This window comes from Phodopus roborovskii, unplaced genomic scaffold (genome assembly GCF_943737965.1).
Source record: "Phodopus roborovskii unplaced genomic scaffold, PHOROB, whole genome shotgun sequence".
In the NCBI taxonomy this organism is placed as follows: domain Eukaryota; kingdom Metazoa; phylum Chordata; class Mammalia; order Rodentia; family Cricetidae; genus Phodopus; species Phodopus roborovskii.
The window spans coordinates 5,914,906-5,927,112 of record NW_026126689.1 but is presented as its reverse complement, the minus strand read 5'-3'; the positions used below and the strand labels follow the sequence as shown (position 1 = coordinate 5,927,112).

General features: G+C 53.0%; 1 protein-coding gene across 1 annotated transcript in view; it reads right to left on the bottom strand.

The window, feature by feature from the left end:
- Dennd2a (DENN domain containing 2A) overlaps nt 1-12,207 on the bottom strand; it is a 73,949-nt gene that overhangs the window by 2,328 nt on the left and 59,414 nt on the right. Inside the window, exons 15-19 of the mRNA XM_051174631.1 lie at nt 3,085-3,262; nt 2,477-2,518; nt 1,867-1,984; nt 1,332-1,571; nt 21-107 (exon numbers count right to left, since the gene is read on the bottom strand). Coding sequence (XP_051030588.1) covers nt 21-107; nt 1,332-1,571; nt 1,867-1,984; nt 2,477-2,518; nt 3,085-3,262 — 665 coding nt within the window. The remainder of the gene's footprint in view (nt 1-20; nt 108-1,331; nt 1,572-1,866; nt 1,985-2,476; nt 2,519-3,084; nt 3,263-12,207) is intronic.

The window sequence follows — 12,207 nt, the reverse complement described above, 5'->3', positions numbered from 1 at the left end:
GACCGGGGCCCAGGCCTTACCCAGACCCTTGAGGAACTTGTTGACTCCACTGTGCTCTCCGCTGGGCAAGGTCTCCAGATATTCCTGGGCACGGACCTCAAACAGACCTGGGGACAAGAGACACGGGGCACGTCAGAGCCTTTGCACTTCTACAGAAACCACCTTCCTCTCTAGAACGGGAAAGGGAAGCCTTGCTTCTGAGGCAGCTGTTCAAGCCTGAGGCTTGTAAGGAGTTTTACTATCCCTACAACTGACCCACCTCGTGTAGTGGAAGCCCGCTCACACATGCGATCCCATTTCATTCCTGCTACCCTTCCCCCATCAGACAGGCTTTCTCTGTGAGTAGCCCTGGCTGTCCTGGTGCTCGAACTGTTGACCAGGCTGGCCTCGAACTCACAGAGATCCATCTGCCTCTGCCTCTCTCTCAAGTTCTGGAACTAAAGGCTTTTTTTTACCACCCTGGCTCCTGCTCTCTTTCTTACCAATTGCAACTTGTAAACCTGGTTAAAATGTCCCTGGCAGCTCTTCTGAGGGAAAGCCTGGAGCAGGCCTGTTCTTTCACACCCTGTAGTTAAATTTCTCTTGTCCTGTGGAAATCCTTGTCAGAGTGTGGCTGCCTATCTCTCCTGTGCAAGCGGCTGGGAGAGCACAGGGTTTTGAGCTAAGTTCACAGCACTGGGGACCAGGGGTGGGGCCAGCGGCCCTTCTGGAACCTTCTGGCCTCTGGGTAGCCATGCTGCAGAGGCCAGTGCCTTCCATTCCCAGGTTCAGCTCCCATCAAAGCCGCCTTTACCAACCAGCATTCCTAGATTTTAGGTTCCCAGAACGGCCAAGACAAAGGACAAAATGGTGCCTCCGTCATTTCATGCTCCTTGCTCCCTTTCTCCCTAGAAGCACGATGGAGCCTATGCGGACAGGGACAGGGAGAAGTCAGAGAGAATTCAGAGAGAGGGAGGGGCTGGGGCGGATGATGACCGGAGCAGGGCGCCCAGATTACGCAGTGCTAGCCCAAGGCAGCAGGAACCAGGCCGTGGTCTCCTGAATCTTCATCCCCTCCACAGTCCGGGGCAGGGCCAGGAAGAAGAGCAAATGGGAAGAGCAGGGGGGTGTGGGAGAGGGGAGAAGGAGCTGCAGAGCAGCAGAGGGGCAGAGGGACCCGGGAGGAGCAGGTAGGCATTCCCTGTTTGGGTGTGGCCTGATGGCGGCTCCCGTGGAGGCCAGAAGACTGTCCTTGCCTGAGACCCTCCTCCACCTTTCCCGCCACTTAGAGCCTAGGCGGCTGCACCCTCTGGCCGGCAAGGTTTGCCCGGCAAGGTTTGCGGCGTCCTGACCTTTGGCATCCTGCCGGCGCAGTTCCCGCTCCTGGATGAAACCACGGAAAGTCTGCGTCTCCATGAAGACTTCCAGGAAACATCGCAGGCTCTTAGAGGAGACGGCTTTCCTGAAGGCCTCTCGCTGCAGGCTCCTCTCCTCGCCCGAAGTCAGGAACAAGGAGTAGTGGCCCACAATCTCCACAAAGAATCGGACAAAGGCTTCCGACACCACCTCATTCAGGGGGCTGGACTCAGGGCCTGAGGGGGGCACAAGACCATAATAGTAAGGGTGGTTGACGGGCCAGAGCCCAGGGCAGTCAGTTACTGGTGGTCAGCAACAGCCGCCTCCCTCCACAGCCACCTGTGACCGTCCAAGGGAAAGGGGACTTGAAGTTCTCCCCCCCTTTTAGAGGTATTGTAGAACCTAAGTGGGGAGACCCTTACCGTTATGGTTGGACTGAAACCTCGGCGGTGAAGGGTCCAACCCCCCTTTTAACCCTCATGCCCGTACGTTCCCTCAGCCACCCAGCTGTTCCACAGTCCTGGCAGTTACCATGACCATAGCCCAGCGGGCCTCCATCCGGGTCACAGGCCAGGTCATTCCTCTGCTCCAGAATGTGTTCCAGGGCTACCTGAAGCTTCCGGGGCAGAATGGAATCCTCATCCTCCATCTGTAAGGCAGGAGACGTAGGTGGGCACAGCTACATCTGGCTAGCCATGTGCCAGCCACATCTCTGGGCAGGGCAGGCAGCTCGTAGTTTAAACGTGTGTGTGTGTGTGTGTGTGTGTATGTGTGTGTGTGTGTGTGTGCAGACTGGGTTAACCTCCGGCTTCTGCCTCCCCACCTGCTGAGGTTAAAGGTATGTGCTACCACCGCCCGGCTTCCTGTCAATATTTTAAAGATGTGCAGACATACAATTTTCTTTCTACTTATTTCTTTTGTCGCTGAAGCCTTTTGTGTCTGTGCAGGTGAAAACCGGTCTTTGTTGAGCCTTCCTCTTTCTGTCACCTCGTCCCTGGCTGGCCTTGGCCTGGGGTGGCCCCACTGTCCAGCTGAGCTGGTCAGTCCCGGCTTGCTAAAGAGCTCTTCTGGAGCTGGAGTCAGACCCCTGGACTTGAAGGCATAGCATAGGAGAAGCTGGCTGAGCTGGCGTTCCACTCACCTGTCTGAGGAACCGATCATTGATGAGATCGACTACAAGAACCTACAGGGCAGAGGAAAGGGGATGAGTATTGTGACCAGCGCTTCGGGGAGAAAGACGGGCGTGGAGCACTCTCGTGGAGCGCTCTCTCTCCCTCTCTCTCTGTGTGTGAGATTGCAATGAGAAATCCACCAAGCTGCACCTGTGGCACTGACCACACCCATTTGGGTGTGGCCACAGGTTGGTAGGTGAGCCTGTGTACCTCTGAGGTGCCTAAAAACTCAGTCACCAAGCTTGGCAATGAGCCACCTTGCCAGCCACACCCTGTGGTTGCTTTCCTAATGCCATGACTAAGTCCTCGCCTACTCGGTCATCAGTTCAAGCACATGGTCCAGATACTGCTTCCTCTGCTCAGTGTAGGGAGACAGGAGGATGGGGCAGGTGGCTATGCCCGACATCAGGACTTCTAAATGGCTGCTTTATACAGGCCATTTCCTTTAGAGGGACAGCGGTCACCAGGGGCTTGACGGACGGGAGACCCTGGGAAGGACCTGTCCCAGAGCAGACCCTGGCCACCACCCTCCTCTTCGAGTGCCCCGGGGAAGGAGGGTGCAGGGATGGGGGCTCACCTCTTCCAGTGGCAGCTCCCTGAGCAGTGGCAGGGAGCTGGAGAGCAGCCCGATGAGGAACGGAGTGGGTGAGCACACTATGTCAATCATGGAGGGCGGTAACACCGGGATGTAGGTGTGCTGCCAGCTGAAGGGGTATATCAGTGCCACCATGGCGTGGCAGCACTTGGACAGTGTGCTGCGGAAGGGACAGAGAGAGGAGAGGAAAGGCCAGGTCAGCGTGGGCGAGGGCGGGGCTTCCACAGCAGGGGCTGGGACTGGTCCTTCTCTCCAGCCTTCAAAGCGTAGTAGGATAGACAGCGCTCACACAGACACAGCCAACACATCTACAAAGAAGCCTTCAGGGAAATGTAAACCAAAACCACACCGAGATTCCAATGGCAAAAGCATTTGCCCACCTGAGCTGGGAGGCGGTGGCCCACGCCTTTAATCCCAGCGCTTGGGAGGCAGAGGCAGGCGGACCTTCGTGATCTATAACCACGACCCTGAACTACCACCGTCTGAGAGCTGGGATTATAGTGTGTGTGTACACCCCACAACCCACCGATGAGGTGCAGGGCCTTGTGAATCCTAGGCAAGCACTCTAGCGACCAAACACATCCACAGCCCATGCATGTCAAGACGGTTTCCAGGTGACGGTTTCCTTCATTAACCCACCAGTACAAAGGCTTGAACCTGGGGCTGGACTGGCGGAGGGTTGGGACTGGAGGCACTTACTCCCATCCAGCCTGCCAAACACTCTGACCGCAGGGAAGTTTTAGAAGCGATCCCAGACAGCACTCACAAGCATTTTTAGGAACCGGGCCCTGCTGTGCAGTTTAGGCTGGCCATAAACCGGAGATCCCCGGTATCACCTTCCAGAGTTCTAGGGTGACACACCTGGCTTGGGGTCTCCCTGCTTTGCAATCTTGTAGCTACAGGCACTGAGTCCTAAGAAGTTTAATGTAAATTCCAGGGCAGTTGGGGGTTATGAGCCCCAGAAGCCGGGGAGGGAGGGAGGAGGAGACTGGGAGAGGCAGGCACAGGGGAGGGCGGGTGGCCTGTGAGCTTCCCGTCATTGCCACAGAAAAAGAAAGCTACGTGTCCTTTTCCTCAAATCAGAAAAAGACCAACGGTCCTTTTTGTTTGTTTGTTTGGAGAGTTTCTCTGAGTAGCTTTGTAGACCAGGCTGGCCTCGTTCTTTGAACTCACAGAGATCCTCCTGCCTGTGACTCCTGAGTGCTGGGATTAATGCCGCCACCACCGCCTGGCCTATCATCCCATGCTATACCCCAACCCTGTATCAGTTCTGATGAGGATCCAGCTGGGTAGCCTGCTGGCCGCGTAGGCAAGGACAGCCACTCGCAACCATCCCTTGAAGGAGTGTTCAGGGTGCTCTCTGCTAACGTCGAGCTGGTGACGTTGCCCACTGGAGTCGCATGCTCGGGCAGGCCTTGCCCTTCTCCCCCAGCCCCTCTGCCTTGCTGAAGACTGCTAGATGACACTCCTGAAGCTAGCCCTCACGGTCTAGTACCTTATTTGGGCCCTTCCTCTCCCTGACACTGACTACCAAGGTCCAGCTATCAAAGTACTGAAATCCAGCAATCACAAGCCCTGGTAGCTCACCTAATTAAAATCCCAATTAAAGTTAAACACCCCATCCTAACGGGTTTCCCCTCGTAACTTTGTAAACTGCCATTTTCCTGGGTGCTGCACCTGTCCCCTCTCTATCCAGAGGCCGTCCTCTGTCCTACTTGGGACAAAGCCCCAGCTACCTTTCCTGTTTCCTTCCCCTTCTCCCTTGTCCTCTATCTCCTGCCTTTGTCCCTTATCCTTGCCCTGCCCTTCTGGGGCAAACATTCCCGCACCTGGTTATCAACAGCTGGTTAGGAGGACGGGAGGGAGGGGCTCTCAGGCGGCAGGGCGGGCCGGCAGCTGTGGGGACCTCAGCCCTCCTGCTCCAGCCCAGTCCACTACCTTAAAATCATTCCGCCCTGGGCCGTGTGGAAAGGAGAGGGTGGGTTCTGTAAAAGCCGCGGTGGGTGGTGACCGCCCTTTCTCTGACACGAAGGACTCCTGAAGCACAGCTTGTGTGCTCAGGAAATGCTGCTGGAATTTCATGAGCAGGGGTGGGGCAGGGGGTGAGGGCTGAAAGGAAAAAGAGAAACAGAGGCGAAGGGGAGGAAGCCCGGGGCAGAGGCTGAGCGACTCATGAGCTGTTGCAGGAGGCCAAGGGGAAGCCTTGCACAGCTGGCTCCCATTAGTGTGTGTGTGTGAGTGTGCGCGCGTGTGAGTGTGCGAGTGTGTGGTGTGTGTGAGTGTGTGAGTGTTCGCACGTGTTTGCGCATGAGTGTGTGAGTGCACGCGTGTAAGTGAGTGAGTGTGTGTGAGTGTGTTCACACGTGTTTGCTCGTGTGTTCGCACATGTGCGCACGTGTGAGTGAGTGTGAGTGTATGAGTGAGTGTGTGAGGTGTGTGTGAGTGTGTGGTGTGTGTGAGTGTGTGTGACCTCCAAGCTCCTACAGCTGGGACCAATTGTGCAGTGTCAGGAAGGGAAGAGAATGTCCCAGTGGAAAGGTGGCTGGGCCAGAGGGCTCAGTGATGGACGCAGGTGAGAGGGGCCAGGGCTCAGGACGCTTAGCACTGGGAGGTGCTTCCTATGGGTTGAAGCATTGTTCTGGAAAATCAGGATGTGTCTGTTGAGTGTTAACATCTGGAGAAGGTGTTTCAGGTCTGGGTGCTTGGGTCCCTGAATTAGACACCCAGGGACTGGTCAGATGGTGATTCAGTGAGTACCCCCAGGCCTCCAGAACAATGCGTCTGTCCAGCTACACAGCACTTCCGAGGATAGGAGCCAAAGGCAAATCTCAGGTTGTCCTGCTCATGACACGCTCCCAGGGAGCGTGTATCGCCTGCCAAGCAGGACTGCCAAGTTTCCCTGCCTGCACATATCACTGAATTTAGAAGGCACACAGGCTGGCAAGCTCTGTTTTTTGGGTGACTCCAGCACGAGCCCTTCACTACTCCAGGCAGCACACTCATCCCCCATGAAAGACGTGAGCTAGCCTACAAGAGCCCTGATGTCCCCTTCCAGCTTTAGCATCCACAAAAAACAGATCTGTACGAGATGGCACACGCAGGGGCTAGAAACGGGAACTTTCTCCTGAGGCCACAAGCTAAGTCACAGCAAGGCTTGTTAGCATGCCTGGATCCAGGAATGATGTGCTCTGAGGAACTGAGATGACTCTGGTATCTGGAGGGTCTGATCTACTTAAGGAAGTCCTGAAGGGGAGGCCAGACAGAGGAAGCGTGAGCCGGGTGGACACTGACTCCAAGGAAAGAGCTGGAATGTGTCCCAGCCAAGGGCATTTAGTGATGGGTTAGAGGACAACAGCATTTATGTATGGCTTTCGTAACCTCTACCTTTTGCTCCAAAGGCTGTCTTCTTCCTGTTGTTCATATTACAAACCAAGGGGATTTGTGTTAGTCAGAGTGTACCCTAGCCCTGTCTCACACATCCCAGGGTGGCCTCGAACTATGCACCGAGAATGATTTTGAATTTCACAGCCTCCTGCTCCCTAGTATTGGGATTATAGGTGTGGACCACCATGCTTGGTTTTATTAGATGCTAGGGATTGGAACCTAGGGTTCAGCGCATGCTAGGCCAGCCAACCAAGGCTCATCTCCGGCTAATGACACTTAGTGACTGTTTTTCAGTGCTGGGGAGTGAACCAAACCTCACAGTTGTTAGGCACGCACTCCACCAGTGTGCTGTGTTCTCACCTGTGGCTTTGCAGTTGTGGTAGCGTGCTTTAAAATATTTTCTTTCCATAGAGCTTTGCTAAATCAGATGTATTTATTTTAGACTCTTGTCAACCAACCACCCTGAGCACCTACCGGATCCTCAAAGACCGGATCCTCAAAGTGTCATTTTTTTCCCCCTAAAGATTTATTTATTTATTATTTATGTATACATTGTTCTGCCTGCACGCCAGAAGAGGGCACCAGATCCCATTTAAATGGTTGTGAACCACAATGCAGGTGCTGGGAATTGAACTCAGGTCCTCGGGAGCAGCAGCCAGTGCTCTCAACTGCTGAGCCACCTCTCAAGTCTCCCCAAAGTGGAGTATTTTGGGTAGGACTGTTTGCAGACAGGCCCTGAGATGGCAAACAGTGTAGCTGGCTCTAGAAGACATACAAGGCCTCTCCGAAGCTTACGGAAACTCAGTAAAAAAACGACAAAGAATGAACATACACAGCTGAACAGGAACTTACTTGTGCAGTTACCCATGTGCGAAACCCAAGATTCAAAAACTACTGGTCATCTCATCCTCCTCAATATTGGGTGAACCCTCGGCTTATGACCCTTCTGTACTATAAAAAGACAGACTACTGAATATTAAACACTTTGCCATCTAAAATGTTTATATGAACTTGCTTATGTGCAACCCTGGCTACAGGCCACCCTGGTATATAGGTTTGGCTGAAGCTTTTTAGATCTGAAATTAGTAAATAAAAAACAAAATGTTTATCATAAAGGAAATGAAGACGTGTATGGGGAAATATTTATCTGGGTTGTTATGGCAACAGAACAAGCCATCATAACAGCATTCTTTGCTCTCCATCTCAAGCTTGAGCATGTCAGCCTTTAGAAACACTCAGCGTCTACCCTAAAGATGAAACAAAGCAAAACTGTTGTTTTAAATTTGATAGGTTTTTGGCTCAGCTTAAAACCCTTCTGTAACTCTTGAGTGTTTGCCACTGACTCCCATCGAGCTTCTCTCCAAGTGTGAAGTGTCCAGACTCCACAGCAAAGATAAGTAAATCACTGTGTTGGGGGAGAGCCCTGAGGGCAGCTAGGGCCTACCAGGGATGTCACGGGCCACTGCCTGGGTTTGCGACACATCCTGTTCCCATGCTCTGCTGTGGCCTCGCTGACCCTGGGCACAGAAGAGGCTCCCTTCCACCCTGAGTCCACCGGTGTTCAGTGTCTCAGGCGAAGTCAGCAGCTGGGATGCCAATGGTTTTCTTCTTGGAATCTCTCAGCTCAAAAAACTTGCAGCCAGCCTGTTCCCCGGCCCTTGTTTGTTAAGGTCTGGACAGAGAACCTTTAGTTCCCTATGGCTGCTATCCCACAAATCAAACAGAACGGAGTAGATCCTTCCACCAGGCCTATGAATCAGAGAGCCAGGAGGCTTGGAGGTTCTGGCCCACAGAGTCTGATCATTTCAGATCTGAGAGAGAGCTGGAGGACTCTCCCTTACACCTACCCCCTGGGGCTCTTGTTGGAAGGCCACCGAGAGAAGGAAGGAAGGTTCCAGAGAAAAACACTTAACGTCCCTAGCCACAAAGAAAGGAAAAAAAAAATCTTATAGGTCACTCGGGAGGCAGAGGCAGGTGGGTCTCTGTGAGTTCAAGGCCAGGCTGGTCTACAAGAGCTAGTTCTAGGACAGGCTCCAAAGCCACAGAGAAACCCTGTCTTGAGAAAAAAAAAAAAAAAAAAAGAACAAAACAAAAAAGAATCTTATACTTTTTCAAGACAGGCTGTCGCTCTGTGGACAAGACTAGCCTGAAACTTGAAACTACTCTCCCTCAGCCTCCTCAGACCAGGATTATAGGCAGCACGTGTGAGCATACTCTCAAACGGATCAGTGATCAGTGGCTCCTAGCTCCCCAGATGTTTGCTCCCTCCATAGGCAGCCTTCCTGCACCTGGCTTCCTTCAGCAAAGTGAGCCGGTTGGCTCCTTTCAGGGTCCCCCACCCAGAATCTGTGTGATAAGGCAGCGGACAGGTGAGTGAAGGCTGCACACTTAGTCCTCAGTCCCTAAGTTATCTTTATTTATTTAAAGACAGGGTTTCTCTGGATAGTCCTGGCCGTCGTGGAACTAGCTCTGTGGATCAGACGGGTCTCAGACTCAGAGATGCACCTGCCTCTGCCTCTGGAGTGCGGGATCAGAGGTGAGAGCCACCACACCTAGGTTCAACTAAAAATATTATGTGGCACTTTGCCTGCCTACATGTCTGTGCATCTTATGTGTGCCTAATGCCTGTGGAGGCCAGAAGAGGGCGCCACCTGCAGGGCTTCAAGCAGTCAGAAGCCCGGGTTCCCTGCAACTGGGGTGGCAGATGGTTGTGAGCCTCTAAGTGGGCGCTGGGAGTGGATCTCTGCAAGAGCAAGTGCTCTGAACCACTGAGCCATCTCTCCAGCCTGTGCCCATTACTCCTCCTTTCTCTGCTGCTTCTGAAACAGGCTCCTATGTAGCCCAGGTTAGCCTCAGATGCAGCTTCCGATTCTCGGGCCACACCTCCTCCCCGCAGTGACTACAGGGGCGTGTCGCCACCGCAGCCAGCCGCTGCAGCAGCCACAGGGCTGGGGACTGAAACCAGGGCTTTGAGCATGCTAGGCAAACTCTCTGGCAGCTGAGCTACACCCCCATCCCTGTGATCATCACTCCAGTTAGGTTTTCTTCTCTTCCTATCACAGAGTTCTGTAAGCCACTATTTATATCACCCACTTAAATCTGCATGGGATTAGTATAATATGGACAATTAATTTATTGGGAGGGGGGAGGCAGAGAGAGAGAGAGAGAGAGAGAGAGAGAGAGAGAGAGAGAGCCATGTTTAACAGAAAAAGTGTCTGCCTACAAGGAAAACAAGACACTGACTGAAAGTCAGATTCTCCAGGGCTCAGTCAACCCCAATGCCCTGCAAGCGTGGAGACCCAGGGTTAAGGGCTGAGTGCTCAGGGTCCCTTCCCCAGGTGATTTGAGGGGGCTGCACATGTGTGGAAGCTGTACAGAGACTAAAATGAACTTAAGATGGGACGTAGCTGAGTTGATAGTTAACTTGCTTGTTAGCCTTGGAGAAGCCCTGGTCTCCATTCCACATGAACTGGGTTTGGCGGTGTAAGCTAGTAATTCCAGCAGCTGCGAGGTAGAGGCTGAAGGATCACAAGTTCAAGGTCACCCTCAGCTATATAGAGTATCTGAGGCCAGCCTAGGATACACGAGACAGTGACTTGACTCAAAAATAAATAACCAATAAGAGTGCAATTAAGACAGTTTTTGCCCTCAGGCATATATGCATACTAATTACTATAAAGCCAGCTTCGGGCCCCAAAGAGGGCATAAAAATTAGCCATATTCCTGCTGCCTTCTCCTGTACAAGAATCGCCCTTTGTGGCAGCCAACAGAAGCCACCAGGGACTATTTAAGTGGCCCTTCCCTGCCATATGCTGACCACGGTTATTGTATCTCCAAGAGCAGGGCTGGCAGACTCCGTGGAAGGTGAGGTGAGGGGAAAAACTTCAAAGGCCCTCCTGGGGAACTAGCTGAGGTCCCAGAGCACAGCCCACTCAGGAGCAAGGGGATCTGTCTGTTCAAGGGGGCTGGCTGGTGTCCAAACTGCCCACTCAGAAGGCCGTCTAAGGATAGGCAGGGGCGCTGAACTCTTTTCTAGACACTGACTGTTTCCCCGGGTTTTCTAACACGAGGAGCCCATGCTGCTGTTCCTACCTTATTCTTTTTCACTGTACCAACCCGAAAATACATACTTGGCTGGCCTGCTCAGCTCCACCAACTCACGATCTTGGGCATTTTCTCCATCTTAGTCTCCCTTGGTCCAACATCTTCATCCCGCAAGTTGGTCCCCTAGAGTCTGTGTCCCCCAACTCCATTCCTGGAGGGTGCCGGGTTAATTTAGCTGGTCTCCACTTCTTGCCAAGACCTTTCTGAAATTCATCTTTTTCTCCCCTTCCCCAAATCCAAGCCTTGAGAGTCTAAGGGAATGGGAGGTGTTAGGGAGCTGGGAGCAGGGAACCTCCCAGAACACGGAGACCGTTCCCATAGAGCCCGGTCAGTAAAGGGTTATTACTCATCCCCCAACACTGAGAACTCTCTGTTTGAGTTCCCCAGGGCCCAGGAGCCTGGAGAGCGGCCCAGCTCCCAGCACCAGCTGCAGGCTGAAGACAGCCCAGCTTCCTGAGCTGACAGAAGCCACAGGGAACACAATAATGGCGACATTTAAAAGTGAATAGAGAGCTCAGACGTGAGACAGGGGCCCGTCGGGGAGTAGCCAAATGGCAGCTGTCCAAAGAGCATCCTCATAGGGGTGACCAGATGGCTAGGGGAGGGCAGGGAGGGTGCTGCGCTCGCTCGGCCCCCAATGGGTCCCACGTTTCATTGTTCAGCCCCCTTTCTCCTTTCCCGTTTCTGCTCTCCACAGCTCAGGGTCGCATTTCCTCTGCAGACCACAGGCGTGCTGCTTGTCAGTTTCAGGCATGTCTTCCTCCCAAATGAGCCCTCCCAGGTGGCCCCCACTATTTCAGACAGTTGGTGACCCCAACCTTGGCCCACATATGTTCCCATTCTCTCAGTTTGAAGAAAGCCAATGTTTTGGCAAAAAAAAAAAAAATTGTTCTTACATATATTTATTGTGTGTGCGAGCATGTACACACGCATTCACAGAAGTCAGAGAACAGCTTGCAAACGTGGATTCTCTCCTACCACTATGTGGGTTCTGGGGGTTGACCTCAGGTTGGCTAGCTTGGAGGCAGGCTCCTTTATCTGCTGAGCCCAAGTCAGTGATTTTATTTGCTTTGCTTTTTTAAATAAGGTCCTACTATGTGGTCCGTGCCGCCCGGAATTCGCAGAGAGCTACCTGCCTCTGCACCAGAGTGCTGGGATAAAGGCCTCAAATGATGAAAACGCAAGGAATTTCCCCTTTGCTGGAAGTTCAGGCTCAATCCGAACGCTTATTTCCTTCTGGATCTGCTGCGACTTATGACGTGGCCTTTTTGATTCACAGACATCCTGTGGGGCACGGGTGTATGTGCGCATGCGTGGTTTGTATGGTTTAGCTTAACAGCAAACAGGGAAGGGTGCCCTGGTTGAGTCTGCGCGACTAGTCTCGTGGTCTCTCCCTGAGCTGTCCCTTGTCCTCTCTGCCTACTCATCCAACCTTTCCTCCACTCCAGTCAGTGAGCAGCCTCACCGCTCTTGAAGACATGTCCAGCCTCTCCTGATTGCTCGCTTTCGTACAGACAGCTCTTCTGCCTGCAACATGCTCTTGGTCTTATTAGCACTAAGTCGGAATCTGTCCCACCCTTTGCTACGTGAACTCAACTCACTGCTTCTAACAAGCTC